This window comes from Paramisgurnus dabryanus, chromosome 6 (genome assembly GCF_030506205.2).
Source record: "Paramisgurnus dabryanus chromosome 6, PD_genome_1.1, whole genome shotgun sequence".
Classification (NCBI taxonomy): domain Eukaryota; kingdom Metazoa; phylum Chordata; class Actinopteri; order Cypriniformes; family Cobitidae; genus Paramisgurnus; species Paramisgurnus dabryanus.
In genome coordinates, this window is record NC_133342.1 from 48,658,809 (window position 1) to 48,681,155 (window position 22,347).

Below are 22,347 nucleotides of genomic sequence, written 5' to 3' on the forward strand. Positions count from 1 at the left end.
ACTGTTGTGATATAAATATTCTTTTATAGGCCTATCCTGAAAAAATTATAATCTTAATATTTCAAAAATTCCAGTATTAGAGTCCAGTAGGTTGTTCTGTTAGTAACATGAATATGTTAATGCATATTAACCTCTTGAAAAGCACCCCCACTCTGGCCCAAACCATGAAAAGACCTACTTTCACTAAACGGGCTGTTTTTACTAAACCACTTAGAGTATAAGCATAACTATCATTAGATAGAAGACACTTTGTGTCATGATTTCGGTCTTATTGGCCGCTTTGTCTTTGTTTCACCATGTGTTGTGTTGTGTTTATGTTTTGACAGCTCCACACGTGCGCGCCTTCCACCTGGTGACCTCATTATCTCCGACTCTTCTCACCAGCGTCCCACACCTGATCCTTATTATATGCCCAGCCGGTTTGATTTAAATTCCCCTCGTTTCCTCGGTTCTTTGCAAGTTCGTCTTTGTATGTTCGTGCCCGCTAGCGTTGCTAGTTCTAGTCTTGTCTGGCTTAATAGTCTCTTATTCTAGTCTGTGTTATCTGCTGCCTTTGCCCTACAGATTCCCTGTCCCGTTTTCACTCTGTTGTGGATTGTAATCTGTCGACGCCCACCATCTCTGCTGGCTCTCTCTTCTTCAGTGGGTTTACCGGACGCCGTCCAGTGGCTAGTGCTGACCGGGATCGTGCGCTGTCCAGCGCTTGGTCAGCTGAAGAGTCCGAAGCGTCTCTCTCTCTCTCTGCTTCGCCAGGAGGATCTCTCTGTGTTTTCCCAGGATATTATCGTTGTGGATTTCGGATGTGCGAGTGGATGTCCTACGGCTGAGGCTGTGTTTCCCACTCTTGTGACTTTCCCGAACGGATCGTGGAGTCCTGCCCACCTTGTGTTTTCTACTCGTCATTGAGTATCTGAAGACATTGAGTTTTGCCATACACATCTCACATTTTACATGAAGACATTGAGTGTTATTTCTTATACATACTGACTGATATCCTTGAGTGTTTTTGCCATACATAGTCCACATATTCATGAAGACATAGAGTGTTTTTTCCTATACATACCTGCTGATTTTTGTGTTCATCATTAAAGACCCTCTGCATTGGGATTCCTGACTTCTGTGGTTCCTAACACTTTGAGCTTTATTTTCCAGGTTTCAAAATTATTTTAAGATAAAAATTAAAAAAGTTAGAGAGGCTGAAGTACATTGTAATACATTTTTTTGCATAACATCTTTTTTAATACAAACAATCTTAATGATAAATATGTGTGTGAAACCTAGAAATGCAATGATGCCAAAGCCACAAGTCTAAAGAAGTTATATTTCACGTTTGAAGTCAATAGGCCCAAAAATGAGGTTCTTACAAGAGTTTTTGTAAGACTAGTGCCTTTTCTAAGTGCCAGTCAGCCCCAAAATAAAAGTCTTTTGTTTATGCATACAGGTTCGTTCTTATTATTGTTTATCCTTATATAAGCGTATAAAATGCCGGTTCCACACCAGGAAATAAAACGTCACACAAAGATCGTTGGATTCGTTATCTAATTGGCTACACGTTCTGTCTATCAATATTTTCCATGAAGTCATTGGAGGAAAGAGCGAGTCAGATGAGGTCACAATATTTTACAGCGCTGTTTGGATATTATGTATTATACTCCCGCCTACTTTTAAAAACAAGTTTGACCGCTGGTTTAGAACGCGAGTGTAATCTCATATACAAGTGTTACGATGTAAATAGTCCTCAGATTGTATAGTATAATCTATTACAAGAAGTGCATGTGAAATCTGATGTAAACAATGGACAATATATCTATATTTCACGGATTATACGCATTTGTGGACAAAAATGGTCATTGGATGTACTTTATTGGAGAGTTTTTATGGGTTATTCACACATCTGAAACAGACTGGTAGGAACCACTAAAGGTAGGATGAAACGGTTTTTTTTGTTTGAAAGCAGAGGGTCTGTTCTTTCATTTGGTATATTGTATGTTTATATGTTTAAAGAAGAACATTTTCTGGAAGGCATTAAACTTTAGTGAAAATCATGAAAAACGCTGGCGCTGGCTGGCAACTTTTTTTAAAAACGCTGGCGGTGAAAGAGTTAAAGACTTCATGACCACAGACGTTAAAGCGACAGGTCTGTAGTCATTAAGTCTTTTAATTCTTGATTTCTTTGGGACAGGGATGATGGTAGAGCGTTTAAAGCATGAGGGGACTTCACACAGCTCTATGATCTATTAAAGATTTGTGTGAAGATGGGGGGCCAGCTGGTCAGCACAGGTTTTCAGACAGGCTGTTGTTACACCGTCTGGGCCTTGTGCCTTTCTTCTTTTGTTCTTTCTGAAGTCTTGGCGCACACCTTCTTCACAGAGCTGATGTGCAGGTATGGGGAAGAGGGGGGTTGCTGGAGGTGTTAGTGGTTGTGTGGAGAGAAGATTGGAGCGGGTGTGGGGTGTTTCAAATCTACAGTAGAACTCATTCAGGTCTTCAGCAATTCGCAAATTGGCCTTTGTGGTTGGGGGAGGTGTCTTGTAGTTGGTAAAGGCTTTCAGACCTCTCCACACAGATGCAGGGTTGTTGGCAGAAAACTGGTGTTCCAGCTTCTTAGCGTAGTTCCTCTTAGCCATTATCTCCTTATTCAGTGTTTCTGGCCTGATTGTACAAGACTCTGTCTCCTTTCCTGTAGGCGTCCTCTTTAGAAGATGTCTAAGTTTTGTTGTGAACCAAGGCTTGTCATTGTTGAATGTTAGATACGTCTTGGTAGGGATGCATATATCCTCACAGAAACTGATATTTGAAGTTACAGTCTCAGTAATCTAGTCCAGATCATTTGCATCAGCTCGAAGACACTCCAGTCAGTAAGGTCAAAACAGGCCAGTCCACCTCTTGACCATCTTTACTGCAGTCTTGGCAGATTAAAGTTTTTGCCTGTAATTTGGTATAAGATGAACCAGGCAGTAGTCAGAGAGACCTAAAGCAGCTCTAGGGAAAGAGTGATAAGCATTCCTTATTGTGGTGTAGCAGTGATCCAATATATTACTGTCTCTGGTGGGACATGTAACACGCTGTCTGTATTTTGGCAGTTCACAAATTTGCTTTATTGAAGTCCCCTACAATGATAAGAACAAAAGTATGGGTGTTGTTGTTCCGTGTCTGTGATTAGATCAGCGAGTTTCTTTAGGGCTGAGCTCACGAGAATGAATAAACAAAACTCCCGCAGTGAGTAGAAGGGTTTACAGTTAATGAAGAGTGCTTCTAGATCTGAACAACACATCCTCTTTAACACTTTAATGTCTGTACACCACCTTTCATTGATATAGAAACATGTCCCTCCACCACGCAATTTCCCCGTTGATTAACGCATTGTCTGGCATCGTGTCATTCAGCCAGGTTTCCGTGAAACACAGCGCAGTGAACTATGGCTTTGTGTAGTAAATGTCGCTCCATCTGAAAGCAGGTGATGGTGGTTTACTTCTAATCACGGAACTAGCTTCACTGACGAGATGTGCAATGACAATCACATAAAAATTATTGCACATCCCTACCTTTCACATATAATTCCTTTCCATTCGGATTTTATAGTTCACACAAACAAAACACTGAACAAGCGGCTACCAAGACAATAATAACACAAAGACAACACAGAGATCGATCCTTCCAGCATGGGGGCGCTGCCCCAGCATGTCACGGGGTGACATCGCTTCACATTCTCTATATGCTAAAATACACAGTTACTTCAATAAATATGGTTAATTTACCATATAGATACATGAATTTGCACTTACTGACATTCCTTCTGAGTGCCCATGGAGCCATCAGTACAGTAAAAGAACTTTCCTTTAAAGAGCTGCACAGCGATGACAGCGAAGATAAACATAAACAGCTTGTATACTATGAGAATGTTAAAGACATTCTTCAGTGATGTCACCACACAATCAAATACAGCCTGCAAACAAACAGAAAAGATGAAGTCTTTAACATGCATTATACACAACATTTCAGTGAACGTTAACAACTGATACAGTACAGGTGTAATTTGTTTATTTTGTTATATCTCTTCCAACTAGACTTTCTCTTACATTTCGCAATGAATCAGGAATCTCCAATACATGAATATGTAATACCTTTACTTTGCCATAATAACTTCTTTTGAATTTCACAGAGTAACCAGCACACCCTTAAGCTTCTTTTAAGGTATCATGGAGAGGAGATGTACCAATTTCATCACAAGGTGACCCGGGTTCCTCAAGGATCACTGTTTGGACCACTCATATTAAAATCCTTAGCCGTAACATCCAACATCACAGCACATTTTTTTTCCATCCAACTACGCTCAACAACCATAACATCAACCAGAACAGTCAGAAACCTTGATATGGACTTTGATGACCAGCTGACCTTTACAGATCCCAAAGACATATGTGCATGCTTTTACAGAAAGAACTGAATATTCTTTGAAAACTAAAATAATAAACTGTAAAGAAAACAAGCACCTTGAGTTTTGGAAGTCTTTTGATGGTCTTGAGAGGACGAAGGACTCTGAGAACTCGTAAAGACTTAATGGTCTTGATATCTCTGCCTTTGTTGTTTCTGTAATTAACAAAACTTATATAAATCTGATGTGAAAGTGACAAAACACCCATACTGGTTCTTAAACATAAATCTATTTATGGCTAAAAATAGTGACTGGATGACTTATATTTTAGTTAATGAAGTTATTGCAAACATTAGTATAATAATACACAGATACAGACAAAAATAAATGTGCAGTGGCAACATAATCTCTACAACAAACAAAACAAACAAACAATATGACAAATGAAAAGTGTCTGCCATTACCCCAATAAATTCCTGGCAGGCACAGAAACATAGTCCAAAACAATAATAGAGAAACAAAGCATTAAAGAAATATAACTTATGGGCATCTCAACTAGTATAGCCTACAAAATGTCTAAATGTAAAGCATATACAAAACAATGCCCATTTTGTGCCATGAATGAGGCAGCAATTGTTTATTGTAAACTGAACTCTAATTAACAAAATATGTCTGCATGCGAGTAAATATACAAATCACAATTCTAATATGAAATACTTACGTCAGAGCAAAAGCAATTAAAGCTCCAATCACAACAATGAAGTCTAGAATGTTCCATAAGTCCCAGAAATATGATCCTTCGTGAAGAATAAGACCCAGGTCAATCATCTGTAAAAGTACAAAAATGCATTATAGATAGCACTTATGCTAATTCAGTGTACACATTAAAACGATTCATGATACTTTGACGAACAGAAATGCTCTTTGCTTTTCAATTCAATGTTTTAATGGAGTTTGCGGTTTAAGTTATCAAACTGCTAAAATTGCCCACAACAAATAATTTAATGAGAAACAGAAAAAGTAATAAGAAATTAAGTAACAAAGCACATACCTTTATAATCATTTCGAATGTAAACACACCGGTGAAAACATAATCAAAATAACGTAGAACCTGCAAACATAATGAAATAATGCAACAAAACAGATGTCAAAATATCTATCAACACTTTTGGATAATATAAATTACTGTATCAGTAATGATGCCCCTTGAGAAATTAAAGAGCAAAGATGTTAAGATGTTAATGTGTTTACTTTGTTTCTTTCAGAATTGGTGCACACTGGGTCTTCAGCAGCCAGCGCAATGCTACTGGCCACAATCACCAGAAGAATGGTCATCTCAAAGTACCGCAGGGTCACCACATAGTGGCAGATCCTCCTTATACTTCAATTCCAAAAAGAAAAGTTGAATTTCGATGTTAGATTTAAACTGTTGATATCATGTGGCATGCACAAATACAAGACAATATTCTCCAATAAAAACATTCCAATAACATACACTACTGTCCAAAAGTTTAGGATCACTAGATCAAAATGTTTTCTAAAAATTTTAAAAACTGGTTTATCTGGTGTGTGCCTAAATGTTGACAAAATCACATTTTATGTTTAACACAGTTGACTTACTCAATATTGTTCACAAAGCATTTCAGTATGATCCAGATATGGGCAATAAGAATGCTCGATTTTTCACACAGCATTCATCACGTGGGATCACACACAGCTTCCTGCAGGCTACTTTTATAGAATTTTAAAGAATTCAATTTGCTCATAGCACTTTTCAGGTTATTTGTTTTGCTCAATATGACCTTGGTCATCATCGGACTGAATTGTAATCTCTTCCGCAGGTAAATGATGACAGAATTTTCTAATTATCCCTTTAAAGGCAACATTTACAAACAGCTTGTGCTAGCACAAATGCCTCTTCTGCCATTAAAAAACTACTGTCAGGATTTACTAAATAGACTCAGTGAAAAATTAGCACTAGAAGGGTCCGAACACAGTTGTTTTTGCGACTGATCTAATTGCATATGCGTTCATAGGAGTTTCCCTTTCAGACACAGGAAAAGAGGAAATTATTTAAATGAATGAAACAACTCGATTTACTAATGTTTGCGCTTGTCAGTTTATTTGTGCCATTATTTAACATGTAAAGATGCATGTCTTAAACGTTAATTTTCACTGCTCTTGGTAGATTGTTTTGGTCATTATGGAAATGTGTTCATTAACATGTGCCTTGTAGAGGTGGGTATTAACAAATTACATTTACTTCATTAAATTTACTTGAGTACATTTTTGGGGTAACTACTACTTTTAGAGTATATATATATATATATTGTAGCTCCAGATTTCACTCTCTTCCTGAAGTATCATCAAATTACATGAACATGTTTGGCAGGTTTGATGTCGAGGTTTTTTAAGATGCAAAGTGGTCGCTTAAATATGGCCAGGGGTTTCTTTCATAAGAATTAAATTGAGGGTCTGCATCAGCTGGCACCTGGCACCAGAGGGCTATTTGGGACTATGGATCCTAGCCTTGGCCACCCCATTTATTAAAAATCTAGTTCTGCCACTGGTTGTAAAGTGATACCATTTTCTACATCACAACAATTCTCATAGCTTCATTGTGTCTTTTAATGAGTTTACTATTATTCTAAAATGTGGAAAATATTAATAAAGAATGAGTAAGTGACCCTAAACTTTTGAACAGTAGTGAATACTTGTATAGCAAGTATGGTGCTGGATTATGTGAAATCTCAAAAGCAACTTACGGATTTTTGCTTTTAAAAATAAACATGCTGTCTGGTGTGTCAGATTTTGGGGCAGTTGATTGTTCACCACCATTCTCATCATAATCTTCATCATCATAATCATCATCATCATCAAGTTTCTCAGAGTCAGCAGCCTCCACATCTTTGAAACTAACTAGAAATTAAATTGAGAAAAAGAAAGTACTTTTTATTAGAAGTTTTATTTTATATTACCTTTCTCAAAGTATGTTTGCTATTTTCTGTCATGCTTTCAATTTATTCCTGTATCAACTATCTGTCTTCACACCCACCAAAGAAAACAAACTTTAGGTATCGTATCGTATTGTGTTGTATTTATTATAAAATACAATGAATCAACAAAACATATCACCCATTATTAATGATAAATATTCTTATATAAAGTTAAAATGGCAGGGAAAGCAGATGTAATTTTAAACGACTCTTGAAGATGCCTAGGGTAGGGGACAATCTAACCTTGAAGGGAAGCTCATTCCATAGCCTTGGACCAGTGACAGCCAACAAACGCCCTCCCTTAGATTTACAACATACATTGGGCTTACAAATAAAACTTTGTTTGAGGATCTCAGATGTAAATTTGGTTTATATTGCTTAATGAGCTCTGCCAAATATTCTGGCGCCAATCCATGTCATGCCTTAAATGCACACATCAAGACCTTAAGTTGGATCCTGGAGTGCACTGGTAACCAGCCTAAAGAAGACAACAGCGGAATAACATGGTTGTCTTCTTAGCCTTCATAAACATTCTAGCGTGACATAGAATGCTTATGAAGGGTATCATTATCCTTCAGATGTACCTCTCAAGATTTTGCATTTTTGTTTGAACTGTGGACTTGCTAATGAAAGTGATGGAATTGCCAATGCTTTGGTAACTCATACTTGGAATATGACGTCTGCATTTAACTCATCTCAGTGAGAAGTGAACACACAAACACACCCAGAGCAGTGGGCAGCTATCACTGCAAGTCTACATTTACATTCAGGTATTTAGCAGATGCTTTTATCAAAAGCGACTTACAAAGATAAGGAAACAATCAAGCAATTTGTCTTGTTTTGGCTCTGACTGAGACATGGATCTATGCAGACAACACTACACATATTAAACCCTCTCTTCTGACTTTGCTCCAGTCAATCTTTCAATCCTTCATAAATCCTTTTTTGCCTATTTATTTAACCTGATGTTTACTTCATTAAGTAGTTGTCATTGTCCTGCCTTCATGTTCAGTTTTTGCTCCTTGTGGCAGGATCATGACAGGCCCACGTGTGTTGTGTGGCAGCACATGGCCTTTTTTGGGGGGGCTGTGTGCTTCCTTGTCTCGTCTCCTGACCCCGCCCCCTCATCATCTTATTAATTATCCTATTATTGTTTCATGATTGTCACCTGTTTCCCTCTTGATTTGCTCCCTTATTTAATGCCCTTGTGTTTGCTGTTCTGTGCTGGTTCGTTTTGATTCTATCTCGTGTCCAAATTAAGTCTAATTGAGTCTCATGGTCATGGTCATGGTCATGGTCATGGTCATGGTCATGGTCATGGTCATGGTCATGGTCATAGTCAAGTCTGTTATCAAGTTTAGTGATTTGTTTATCAAGTACCCCAAATAAACCTGTTTTGTTAATTTACACCTACATCTGGGTTCTGCCTTCTAAATCGTGACAGGAGCCAGCCAAACAGTACTCCTGCCCATGACTCCTGGTTAACCTTCCACATATCATCAACACATCCATCACTGGAAACATTTCCTCCATATTTAGCAGGCTCACACAGCAAACTGCTCTACAGCCATCAATTCGGCTTCAAAAAGAGGAGACACCACCAAAAACATGAAACCCTACAGCCTGGAAAATCTGTAACCATCACAGACATGTTAACATGTTTTTAATGCTGTTGCAACTATACAACCCACCATAACGGGCACTGCAAGTGTGTGAAGTAAGTGTTGTTTTTCTACATCTTCATAGATGTTCGATAGGGTTCAAGTCAGGACTTTGGCTGGTTCACTTCAGGACATTCACATAGTTGTTCCTAAGTCACTCCTGTGTTGTCAAGGGTATGTGCTTTAGGTCACTGTCATGTTTGAAGGTGAACCTTCAGCCCAGTCCGAGGTCCTGAGTGCTGTCAAACAGGTTTCATTGAGGATTCTCTGTACTTTGCTCCATTCAGCTTTCTCTTAAAACTGACTAGTCTCTCAGTCCCTGGTGCTGAATAATTTACAGTTGGCATGGTATTGGACAGGTGATGAGCGGTGCTTGGTTTCCTAAAGACATAGCTTTTAGAATTGAGGCCAAACAACTCCATCATGGTTTTTTATCAGACCAAAGATTCTTGTTCCTCACAGTCTGAGAGTCCCTCAGGTGCTCCAAGCAGGGCTTTATGTTTTGCACTAAGGAGAAGGAGACATGTGTGCCTTTCCAAATCATCTCCAATCAATTTAATTTACCATATATGAATTCCAATAAAGGTGAAAAAACATCTGTTGTTGCAAAGGGTCTGAATACTTATGTAAATGAAATATTTCAGGTTTTTTTTCTTTTTAATAAATTTACAGATATTTCTAAAATTCTGTTTTCAGTTGCTCGTTATGGGGTACTGAGTGAAAAAAATGAGTTGAAATGTAGTATCAGGCTGCAACATAAAAAAAATAAAAAAGTTAATTACTTTCTGAATGCACTGTAAATGAAATGCAGCTTTCCCTGTCATTTTAGCAAGTGCACACCAACATCTGAGTTCGTACCTATGCTTGCTTTTCAAAACTGAACCTTGGCATGACAAAAGTTTTTGGGTTTCTGGTAACTGGCGTCATCATAACCTCACTAGACAACTTGGTTCAACAGTCAATTCTTACCAAAACAACCAGAAACATCTTATTTGTGTCAAATGACGTGTTGAACATTACTAGACACATCTTATTCTCCTGATTACGGCAGTGTATCAAACAACAGATAATTTCATATGCTGAACATCTCACCCTGCTGAAAAAAACAGCATCAAACCAGCATGGACCAGCATGGGTATTATGCTGGTCTATGCTGGTTTAGCTGGTGGTCATTAGCATACCAGCACCAAAACACAACATATGCTGGTCTTGCTGGTATGACCAGCATGGTATGCTGGTGCTAATGCTGGTTTGTTGCTGGTTTAGCTGGTGCTAATGCTGGTTTGGTGCTGGTTTAGCTTGTGCGAATGCTGGTGCTGATGCTGGTTTAGCTGGTGTTCACTAGCAAACCAGCACCAAAATACAACATATGCTGGTCTTGCTGGTATGCTGTTTTTTTCATCAGGGCAGTGTCCCAGGTCTCACGTTGAAACTTTTCTTGACAGTGTCTGCACTTCTGCAATCCATGGACTAGCCTATCTTGATAATTGTTATGAATTACTATGACTTACTACTACATAGGACATAAACACTCCAAGCACATTTGAATGGTTTTAATTTCACATATCTAATGTTAGTGTTTGATAAGTATTGTAATATAATAAAAAGTAGATTAAAGACAGCTAAAGACAGTCAAGGCACGCTCTATACATAGATTGAATTTAGGACAAATAAACAAATGAATAAACAGACAAATATAAAGGAATGAATGAAATACCAGTCATTGGTGTCATTTCCAACAAGGGTTGAGATGATGTATCTCGTTTGATGCTGGTTCCTGTTTTATGTTCATCTTGATTTAAATAGCCAACATTTTTGTCAATGTCTTGGACTTCGGCTGAAATATAGTCAAATTCTGATGAAATGACCTCTTTATGCCTCAGAAATTGGTTTTCCTGGCTCTCTGCTTGCTCCTCCATTCCAGTATTCATACACCGAAGTTCTTGAAGACAAGACACTTGGGAAACCCCTTCCGCATCTCCCACAAAGTGACTAAAAAATCATAAAGGTATAATTAAGATAATAAACCCTATGACTGCATATTTTTTTAAAGGCAATACTAAAAAAATAATCATAATACAAAATACAAAAAGTAATGGCATTCTTACCTTTCGCATTCATCATGATTCTCAGTTAACTTGGCAGACAGGATTATTTCGGTTTCCTCGATGTGCCCCAAGTTTTTGGACTGTGTTTCCTCAATTTTACCCTCATCCTTAGCCGACTGTTTCTCGCTGTAAGCAAACTGCTGGTGATTCTCTGTGTTTCTGGGCTCTCGGTGTCTGTGGCGTTTATGTCTTCCCCCCTCCACCGCGCCTGCAGCAGTTCGAAACTTTCTTGCTACGCGATGCCTTCCTTCTGGATTGGAATGATGATTATTGACACCTGGCTTATCCTCGAGTCCGGATCCCTTCAGGGTCACTGGCTCGGACTCTGGAGGTTCAGGCAGAGGGATGGTGATGGACATTGGTGGCTCTGGTAGGGGCATCACCACAGACACTGGTGATTCTGGCAAGTTTAAAGGGCTTGTTTCAGTGGACAAGCAATGGTGTTGGTTATGTTCGCTAACTGGAGTGTCCTGCTGGTCCTCTGTGGGACTGCCAAACAGAACCTCACGGCTGGCCATTTGCCGCCGTTTCCGCAGCTGGTTTGCCCGTTGCTCCCAAACAGACATGTTAATTTTTTTGCGTCTCTCGCGGCGGCCAGCAAAAGCATTCACAGGCTGTTCTTCCTTTTGCTGTACAGCAGGTTCCTCCTCTGCCTCTGAAGGGGATGGTCGACCACGGTGGATAGCACGTTTCCTATACAAGTACGGCCTTCTCCTCCTCCTGCATGAACAGGACACATGTCGGTCACATGAGCTATATAATTTCCAACATACACAATTATAATTCAAGGAGGGTGTGATAAATTCTGGAAAATCAGAATAAAACACAATGGCCATCAGTTCAGGCTAAATAAAGAGCATTCAAGAAAACAGAGGAACTGGATTTGTTATGGACTGACAAGACAAACACAAACAGAGCACACACAAAAGGTTTGGAGGTCAGCATATAACTTGCAGTGTTAATGAGATGGACAATGCATAGACAATGTTAATGGCAGACCCCACAGATAAAAAGATATATAAACACAGTTTTACTTACAATTATGCATATTCTTTTGCTGTCCTTGAAGTCAAATAAATGATTAATTGAAAATAAACCATTAGTGTATATGTAGATCATGTGAATTAAACAATCCATGCTGCCAGAATGCACACAACACTGCACTCAAATTTACTTATATATTATAAAAAGCGTTAAAGCCTATAGGGTTCTTTTGCTCTGCAACACCATTGATGCCACATTATATATACTGTATGTGCAAAATGCATAATAGATGTTTTACATTAAGCTTATATAGTGTGTTACAATGTGATACATCTTACAAAGTATTGTTTTAGCAGTTGTCAAGTGTTTGCGTTGATGGCTCTTAACATTGTAATAGGTTTCCATTCATTGTTGTTTGAGGCTACACTGAGAATCCACTACCCTGTGCTTGTTTCCTCATGCTGTTGTCTTTTACACTAACCTTGGTTAAGTATCAACTAACAGTTCCAAAAAAATACTTAAAAACTGCTCTGAACTGGTAACTGGATTTGAAAAGTTCATACCTGTGTGCCTGGTTCTTGTGGTCTGTGATTTCAGCTCCATCTACCCAGCTAACAAAAACATTCTAAGAAAGTTCCCAACGTTCCCAAAAACATTCTGCCAATATAAAAAGTATCCAGTTTTCTAGACGTTCAAAGAATGTTTCTGGGTTGTCTGAACGTTAGAGGAATGTTACATTTTACCATTTTCAAACGTTCTGACAATGTCCTGTTTTAATGTTCACACAATGTTTAAAACAACACCTGTTTTTATATTGACTTGTTTGCTTGTTATGTAGATGATAGAGAAACATTGCATTTTATTATTTTAAACTATTATAAAACATTATTTCTGAATGATCTCTAAAAATATTGCGGTTGAAACGTCTCAGTAAATCATGTAACCTTCGTGCCCTGAAGGAAGGGAACCGAGATGTCTCGTCATGACCAACGAATTGGGAACTCGCTTATAAAGACCAATCTACTTCGAAAAACTACTAAAACGCCAATGAACTTGGCATGCGCGACCGCGTGGGTATATAAGCAGAAGGTACACATTACCAAATTAGCTATTTTTGCTGAAAAAGCAGAGCAATAGTGCCCGTCCAAACTCAGCAGTGAAACAGCAAACTGTGGCGACGGGACATCTCCGTTGCCTTCCTTCAGGGAACGAGGGTTACATCCTTAACCGAGATGTTCCCTTTCAGTTGGTCACTACGACTTCACGTCGTGACCTGTGGAATTGGAATCCCTACCAAAGCGTCACTGAAGCTGACCCTTCCAGTGCCTGCGGAAACCCTCCGAATCCACTAAGGAGATGAAAATAAGGTTTAGCACAGAAAGCCAATCACTACTTGTCCCTTATCCCACGATAGTGAACCAGCAAACTGGGTAGCGACCTGACTGAGTGGAGTAGGAACGTTACGGAAGACACCCCCTGGAGGGGTAAATGGGGGGTACATGATATGAACAACCGATGGGTTGACATAATAGGCAGTAATAAGACATACTGGGGAGACACAGAGCGGGCTCTACTGAGGGAAAAGTGGTTAGTAGGATTATCCGCACAGAAAATACTCACAAAGGAACCTCGCGTAGGGGACGCAATGTGGAGGCTGCCAAGGCAGTGGAATGTGTTAGGTGTCGCGCAACCAGCAGCTGGATAAACGTGGAGCAAAGTGGAGAAACGGCCTGTGGCAAGGGAGAATGGACACATGAAAGTACGTGTCTTTCAGGTCTATGGCTGCAAACCAATCTTGGGTGCAAATATATTGGAAAATACTTTTCGCCGTTATCATACTGAAAGGCATTTTTAGAAGTGCACGGTTCAGTAGACACAAATCCAAGATCGGACGTAACCCACCGCTTTTCTTGGGTACCATGAAGTACGAGCTGTAAAACCCTGTCATCATCTCGGTTGGAGGGACCAGCTCTATCGCGTCCTTTGCCAGTAGGACAGCGATCTCCTCACGCAGTACATGTGTGTTGGCATCTTTCATCATGGTGAAACGAATGCCTGAAAATTTGAGGGTGTGCCGAACAAATTTAATTGTATAACCGAGGCGGATCGTGCGTAATAACCAATTGGACGGCCTGGCAAGCTGTTGTCAGGTGCCCAGGCACCGAATGAGGGGAATTAACGGCACCACCGGTGTACCCGCGGTGGGGTAGCCGAGCAAAGCAAAGGTGGCTGTCGGTGTGGGCGCCATAGCAGCATGAACATCGACGGTGTGTGGTGTAACACTGACCTGAATCTGCTAAAGGGTGGCATGGTTGTCGGGCTTCTGGAACGAAGTACCCAGACTCCCGGAAGCACCCGCTGGTGACGGAGGAAGAGGGGGGTGAACGAGTATGGGCCCGCTCACAGCTCTCACATTTCTCTGGAGACCTGGAGAAAAAGTGGGAATGCACTCTTTTTGTGTGTTTGTGGGTGCAGGCTGAGAAGCTAGCGGAACACACACAAAACAAAACAAAAAATTCTCCACCCGGTCCTCCTCCGGGGGAGGGAATGGTGCTGTCACCACCTCCCGAAGTGTGATCCCCTCAATCTCCAGGTCACCCGTCTCAGGGCTGCTTGGACTTTCACGGGGTGACGTAGGCAGATGAAAATACCTGCATGCCAAGTTCATAGTTTAGTAGTAGTGCCGTTTTAGTAGTTTCTCGAAGTAGATTGGTCTCTTTAATTGAGTTCCCAATTCGTCAGTCACGAAATTACATTGTAGAGACCAACTGAAAGGAAACATAATTCACTTATTAGGTTTAGATGTTGATGCGTCGTTTCATTTAAAGTCACCATGATGGTTATCATTGTTTGTTTTAGTTGGACTCTTGACCCTTGATTTTTGATTGCTAGTTTTTCCCTGGTTGCATTACTTTGTGTATATGAAGCACATTTGTTATAATAATGTAAAGTTAGTGCAATTCTCTATTGGTTGGTAAATAATAGTAAAGATCATCATAATTAATTGATTTAATTATCAAGTTTATTTTCTGTCAATAATATATATGAGATACAGCACTCTCACAGCAGTTTGTCATTAAAGGGCACATGGCTCAGTTGTTTTTTATTGTTTTGAGGCTGACTTGAGAAATGCTCGGTTTTGATGGGCAGGCTGCATTGACGACTTGGAGGTAAACACCCACTGCTATGATTGGATAAAAGTTTTTCGTAGTCAAACTAGCTTTCAATACTCACTTGATCTCATGTTCAATCATGAGTTTACGATTGAGTGTCTTGCAAGTATTTTGTTAACGTGAGCGTCAATTAACTGTTATCATAAACCCGTGTACAACACACACACACACGTGTGTATTTTATCACAAACCCTTTTCAGTCGTGTGCAACATGACACAACCAACACATATTTTGGAATCAGGAGCAACACACATGACACTCCGAAAACATATTTGGACTCTCGGAAGAGAAGTCACCGCCAGCCAGCCACCAATAGTACTAAAGTGTTTTACTCAGATAAGTTTGCTGTGCCATTCTGCTCGGATCCAATAATGATGGAATGCTTTTTAAACGAAGTCTCTCTGCAAATCCAGCATTGACCTGTAGCTTGTCCCCTTAATATTTAATCCAGCAAACACAGAGAAAATGTTCTAAGAAGGCAAAGCAGAGAAAGGCGTTGTAACCTCACTCCTTCTGATGACACAACAAGGCACATTCCTGAACGGCTCAACTGAGTTGACTTTTTTCAAAGGCAGAGCAGAATACCCAGGGCTCAGTTTACACCTATCAACGTTTTTAACCAACTGGGGAACATAAACAGGCTGGGGGAACTCAAAAACCTCACAAAGAGAAATTTTCATGCTGTGTGCCCTTTAATGATTTTTAAAAGCTAGACATTTTCAGATAATTGTCTTAACCCTCTGGGGTCTACAGGGTTTTTAGGGCCCTGGGGAAGTTTTGACATGCACTGACATTTGTGCTTTTTTCAGTTGCTCAAAAACATATTAATGGCAAAAGTCTCATAACACTGTGTTCAGCACAAACTGGGCTACAATATTTTATAATCAACATGTATGTACATGTTTGTATTTTTGAGAGAAAAATGTTTATGGGTGGTTTTTGAAAAAGCAAAAATATAAGTCACTAAATCAAAAAAAGTCACTGATATAAGACCACAAAACTCATTCTAAACATGTTTTCCCAAGACTTTTCAAAACGTCTCGGTTACATATGTAACCCTCGTTCCCTGAAGAAAGGGAACGGAGACGTCACGTCGTGACCGACGAATTGGGAATTGGGAACCGCTTCGCGGGTGACCTATCTGCTTTGAGAAACCTTTAAAACGCCAATGAACTTGGCATGCAGATAATTGCATCTGCCGGCGCCGCTCCGCCGCACAGGTATTTAATGAGCGGCAGGTGCAGTTATCAAATCAGCTATTTTTTGCTGAGAAAGCTGGACTGAAGGAAAGGGTCCGGCCGGTATCAGCAGTGGAACAGCAAACTGTGGCGACGTGGTGTGACGTCTCCGTTCCCTTCCTTCAGGGAACGAGGGTTACATATGTCCCAGGTGAAAAAGTAGTACACTTCCATAATGTACTTAAAGTGCTTTATTTTCGCACACTAATTTTGTACTTAATATACTCAAAAGTCATCTTTAGTACTTCTTAAGATGTTCTTAAAATCATCTAAGTGTACTTCACTGTGCTATTTTGAGACAGCATGAATATGAACTAAAATACATTTTTAACATATTATCTCTGTATTAAAAAATGTATTTACTTAACACTTGAATTAAACTTGAACTCAACTTTCATACAAAGATGGGTTCAAGTTTACTAAAAGTGGTATCTAAATACATTTTTTAAATACATTTTTAGCACATTTTAGTTCATATTTATGGTGTCTCAAAATAGCACAGTGAAGTACACTTAGATGATTTTAAGAACATTTTAAGAAGTACTAAAGATGAATTTTTAGTATATTAAGTACAAAAATAGTGTGCGAAAATAAAGCACTTTAAGTACACTATGGAAGTGTACTACTTTTTCACCTGGGGTAACCGAGACGTTCCCTTTCAGTCGGTCACTACGACATCACGTCGTGACCGACGAATTGGGAATCCCTACGAAAGCGCCACTGAAGCTGACCCTTCCAGTGCCTGCGTAAACCCTCCGGCTCTCCTCTTTTAGAGAGACGGAAATAGGGTTGAAGCAGAGGCCGGTTACTACTTGTTCCTTAACCCACAATAGTGACTAGCCGAACTGGGAAGCGAACTCGTTAGGCGGGACTAAGATCGCTGCGGAAAGAAACCCTCTAGGGGTCTACCACTAAGGCGATGGTTAAAAAGACTCGAGGTCTAAGAAATACACTCTCTTAGCCACACTAGAGAGGCATGGAACGAACTCCGCTAAGGAAAAAGGGGGTAAATCAGAAACTTTCCACGGAAATACTCACAAAGAAACCACTAGGGGGCGCAATATGGGCGCTAGCCTCACCCAGGTTCTTAAGGATACATCTAGTGAGAGGCTGGCAGCTAATGCTCCGCAACACCGGCCACCAAGCGGTGGAGGAGACAAAAAACTTTTGTGTAACGTTTTTGCCTTAACTGCCTTCCATAATGGTGCCTTTGTGCAGCACCGAAAAGAAAGGCTCCAAGCCGACACAGAAGCCCGTCCTCGATGTTCTCACTGAACTGACGAGAGAACTCGAGAGGATACCAGCTAAACACGAACACTGTAGAATCTATTGAATGTATTAGGTGTCGCCCAGCCAGCAGCTCTACAAATATCTGAAAGCGAGGAACCATGAGCCAAAGCCCAAGATGAAGCCACGCTTCTGGTTGAATGGGCTCTCAAACCAAAAGGGCAAGGAATGCCCTGTTTCTCATAAGCCAGGGCGATTGTGTCCACAATCCAATGAGACATCCTCTGTTTAGTGACAGCTTTCCCTTTCTGCTGACCACCATAACAAACAAAGAGCTGTTCTGAGGTCCGAAAGCTTAGAGTGCGATCCACATACACACGTAGTGCACGTACAGGACATAACAAAGCCATGGCTGGGTCTGCCTCCTCCAAAGGCAGCGCTTGTAAGTTCACCACCTGATCTCTAAAGGGAGTGGTGGGAACTTTAGGCACGTAGCCCGGCCGGGGTCTCAGTGTAACGCTGGATTCAGCCGGCACGAACTGAAGGCGCGAATCGTTGACCGAAAATGCATGAAGATCCCCTATCCTTTTAATAGATGCCAATGCGAGAAGCGTCAAAGTTTTCAATATTGAGAAACTTGACGCTCACCGTCCGCAGAGGCTCGAAAGGGGCGTCCTGAAGGGCTTTCAGCACCATGGACAAGTCCCAAGGAGGAATAGAGGGGGGGCGCGAAGGATTCAGCCTCCGTGCGCCTCTTAAAAACCTAATGACCAGATCGTGCTGACCCACAGATCTACCGTCTATGGGTGAGTGATGCGCGAATATCGCTGCAATATCTACTTTAATAGTAGATGGTGACAGCCTCTTCTCCAAGCGGAGCTGAAGATATGAAAGCACAATACTGATAGAGCATTCCCGTGGGTCCTCTCGTTGAGCTTCCATTTCAGCGCATACGCCTGTTTCGTAGACGGCGCTCGCGCTGCAGAAATGGTGTTAGATACCGCCTGCGGTAAATCACCGAAAACCTCCGCGCCCCGTCCAGAGACCACACATGGAGGTTCCACAGATCGGGGCAGGTGCCATAATGTGCCCCCTTCTTGAGACAGAAGGTCCCTCCTCAGGGGAATCCACCAGGGAGGGGCTGTCACGAGGAGAGTGAGCGATGGAAACCAACTCCTGGTGGCCCAATATGGAGCAACTAAAAGAATTTTCTCCTTGTCCTCCCTGACTTTGCACAATGTCTTTGCAATGAGGCTCACTGGGGGAAATGCGTATTTGCGAAGACCTCTCGGCCGGCTGTGTGCCAATGCATCCACACCGAGTGTTCCCTCGTTCAGTGAATAAAATAGGCGACAGTGGGTTGTTTCTGGAAATGCAAACAGATCTACCCGTGCGCATCGAACGGGTTTCACTATAGTGAAACGAATGCTCATAAATTTGGGAGGTCGCCGGGCGAATTGTATCGCATAGCTGAGACGGATCTTGCGTAATAGCCAGCGCGACGGACTGGGAAGTTGCTGCCAAGCTTCCAGATACCGGGCGAGGGGAATTAACGGCACAATCGTAGTACCCGCGGCGAGCGGAACAGCGTTGCTCGATGACGCGCTCTCTTGGGCTGCGTTGACATGTGTATTGTGTGAATGAGCACTCACCTGACTCCGCTGATGGATGGCTGCGAGGGGAAGACTCTGACAAAGATGTCTCGGTGCGCTCGACACATCCGCTGGCCAGAGAGGAGAGGGAGGACATAGAGTTATAAGCCCATCCGTCACACCCGAGTGCCTCTGAAGACCTGGAGGAGGAAGAGGAATTCGCTCTTTTTGTGGTTTTGTGGGTGCCGGCTGAAAAGCCGGTGGAACGGAAATTAACGAAAACCAAAGATTCCCCACCCGGTCCTCCTCCGAGCCCGTGCAGCCCCAAAGTACCAATCATCTAGACGGGACGGTATGGGAGGGGGAGGAGCTCTCCACTCCAACCCGACCGCCTCCGCAGCCCGAGCGAGCATGGCTGTCATCTCTGGGTCGAAATCAGGAACCGCAACCCTTCCCGAAGGAGGGAGAGGATCCAGATCAACGTCCGAAAATGATGGCCCCCCTCCGATGTTACGACAGATAATGAATCCTCGGGAGGTTCGACAGAGGTAGAAAGCGACGCAGAACGCGCACTCTCCATCTCCATCGGAACCTCAGATGGTTGCGGATCCGGTAGCTGAGAGCCGCTGGACGAACCAGCTGACAGATTCAGCACCGTGAGGCGGAGGTCGTCTCTCCGTAGCTTCACAGCCGCCTTCTTAGGGGCGATCAGCAATGGAGAAACGCCACACGACCCCGCAGATCCGCAAGAGTCAGGCTCTCGCAAGCGGAGCATGTCCCTCCCACGAAAGCCACCTCAGCATGCTGGAGACCCAGACATGAGAGACAGCGATCGTGTCCATCACGAGGACCCATGTACTTGCCGCATCCAACTGTCAAACACGGACGAAAATACATCTTTAAAAAGATGCTTTAACGCCCGTGAGCAGTGAACGGCTGTCTTTAAAAAGACGCAAGTTCAACTGTAGCTCTTTTAGGGGAAATCACTCTTTTAGCTGTGTAGTTGATGAAGCACACAGGGAGGAGAACGCACACACTCAACTAAAAAGTGTGAAAGAGATCACTTAGATCAAAAGAAAGAGGTGGAAACCCTCGCGAGCCCCGCTGTGGTGCCTTCGCCCAACCAACTGACACGCAGAGATCTATTCCTTTCAAGATAAAGAGCAGCTTCTCGTGAGCAGTGTCACTGCCAGCTTTCGAAGCTAAAAAGCTGATTTGATAACTGCACCTGCCGCTCATTAAATATCTGTGCCGCGGATATTTAATATATATATATTTCTATTGAAATATTTTTTATTAATTTCACAAGTATAAGTTACCTTTTTAAAACCATAGTAGCCTAATCATGGTAAAGGAACTGTTTGGTCATCGTAAAGTGAACACAGGGTTAGTGTTTGGTTGGCCAGCGAGAGGTTTACTTTTGTGCAGTAAAAAGCTCAAAAGAACAACTGCCTATCATTGTCTGGACTCTTATTTGTGTTTTTGTAATCATTATAGTAGAAACACAACAAGGGAAAAGTGTGATAAACTTATCAATGTTTGTTTACAGCCGCTGCCATTACCTCACGTGTTATGAAAGCAGTGAATGTGTGCACATACGAGTGATCCTGTGTTTAATAAACTTGCTGTGCAGAGATAAATGCTTAGACGCAACTAAATAAGGATTGTACTGTTTGCAATCGCTTATTTTATAAGAATACCAAAAGGCGCGTCGAGTTTCCTGACTGGTGTGTTTGTGTATGTGCGTTCCCATCGCGTGATGTGTTTGACGGAAGAACAAAGAAAACACTCACGCCTGGAGATACTGACACACATACGCAAGTAAATAAGGATTTAAATGTCATGTTTGGTGCAATCGGATGAAACAACAAGGAATGGAGTGACTGGATTGTGGATTGCGTATCCATTGATTGCAGGAGGCACGAGTTATGCATATGGATGTTTCTGCTCGTTTACTGAATGGCGCGGGGGTGTGGCGATCTCATCTCATTACAATTAAACAGGTATCAGGAGAAAGACGGTACCTCTCCTCCTTCTCATACAGTTTACATCAAATGACATTATCTGTTTTCAATCTCACTTACATAATTTAAAAGGAGACATTCCAAGCATTATGTAGACATTTATCTTTTGTTTCTATGACAAGTATTCGTTAAGTTACAGTTTATTTTTCTGACGCGTTTCTGAAAGAACTTCACTGAGGGAGAGAGAACAAAACGCATTTCTTAATTTTGCGAAAAGCACAACATTCTGTTTTTATTGGGAGTGGACAGAAAAAACTAGACACTTTAACGTTTTAAATGATGTATAAATCATATCTGTATGTCAAAAATCAGCAGAGTAATTTAAGTCTCTTTGCGGAGTGATTGAAAAATAAAGAGTTTGCGGCGCCTCTCGTCGACCCCAGAGTGTTAAATTAAAGTAGTAGCTGTAACGTGTTCCCTGTGTCCCTGTTATCTGGTGTTTTGTTATACTTGTGTTTTGGGTTTATATTATGTCTCTGTGTACCTGTGTTTCACCTGTGTTCATGTATACCCTTGTTCCCAGTTGTATCTCCCTGTGTTAATTAGTGTCTCCGCCCCCTTGTTTGTAACCATGGATATTCATTGTGATCATGCTTCTCCCCTTGTGTGTTGTCCTAGTTACTGATTGTTTCTGCTTTGTCATTGGTCTTAGTCATGCATATATACCCTGTTATTCATTCTGTGTTTGTGGATTGTTGTATGATGTCGCTGTCCCTTGTGTGTTTCTAGCTCTTGTTTTTGGCCTTGTTTACTTTTACATGTCTGGAATAAACTGCATTTGGATCCGCATCTCGCCTCATCCTGTCTTACCGGGTTTCACCCGTGACAGAACAATCCACCATTAAGGATCCAGCAGCAATTCATCATCCCCCGTGTTTTTTCAAATCCCCTGGAATATTACTAGTGTTAGCATGCAGAGTGTTGGCAGCATTCAAATTCAGGCTTGTTCTCCCTCCACGGAGCAGGAG

General features: G+C 41.4%; 1 protein-coding gene across 1 annotated transcript in view; it reads right to left on the bottom strand.

Annotated features, from left to right (window-relative positions):
* Positions 1 to 22,347, bottom strand: part of cacna1eb (calcium channel, voltage-dependent, R type, alpha 1E subunit b) — a 301,888-nt gene that overhangs the window by 73,738 nt on the left and 205,803 nt on the right. Inside the window, exons 19-26 of the mRNA XM_073815042.1 lie at positions 11,141 to 11,860; positions 10,750 to 11,024; positions 7,141 to 7,294; positions 5,627 to 5,756; positions 5,427 to 5,486; positions 5,097 to 5,203; positions 4,494 to 4,590; positions 3,786 to 3,946 (exon numbers count right to left, since the gene is read on the bottom strand). Coding sequence (XP_073671143.1) covers positions 3,786 to 3,946; positions 4,494 to 4,590; positions 5,097 to 5,203; positions 5,427 to 5,486; positions 5,627 to 5,756; positions 7,141 to 7,294; positions 10,750 to 11,024; positions 11,141 to 11,860 — 1,704 coding nt within the window. The remainder of the gene's footprint in view (positions 1 to 3,785; positions 3,947 to 4,493; positions 4,591 to 5,096; positions 5,204 to 5,426; positions 5,487 to 5,626; positions 5,757 to 7,140; positions 7,295 to 10,749; positions 11,025 to 11,140; positions 11,861 to 22,347) is intronic.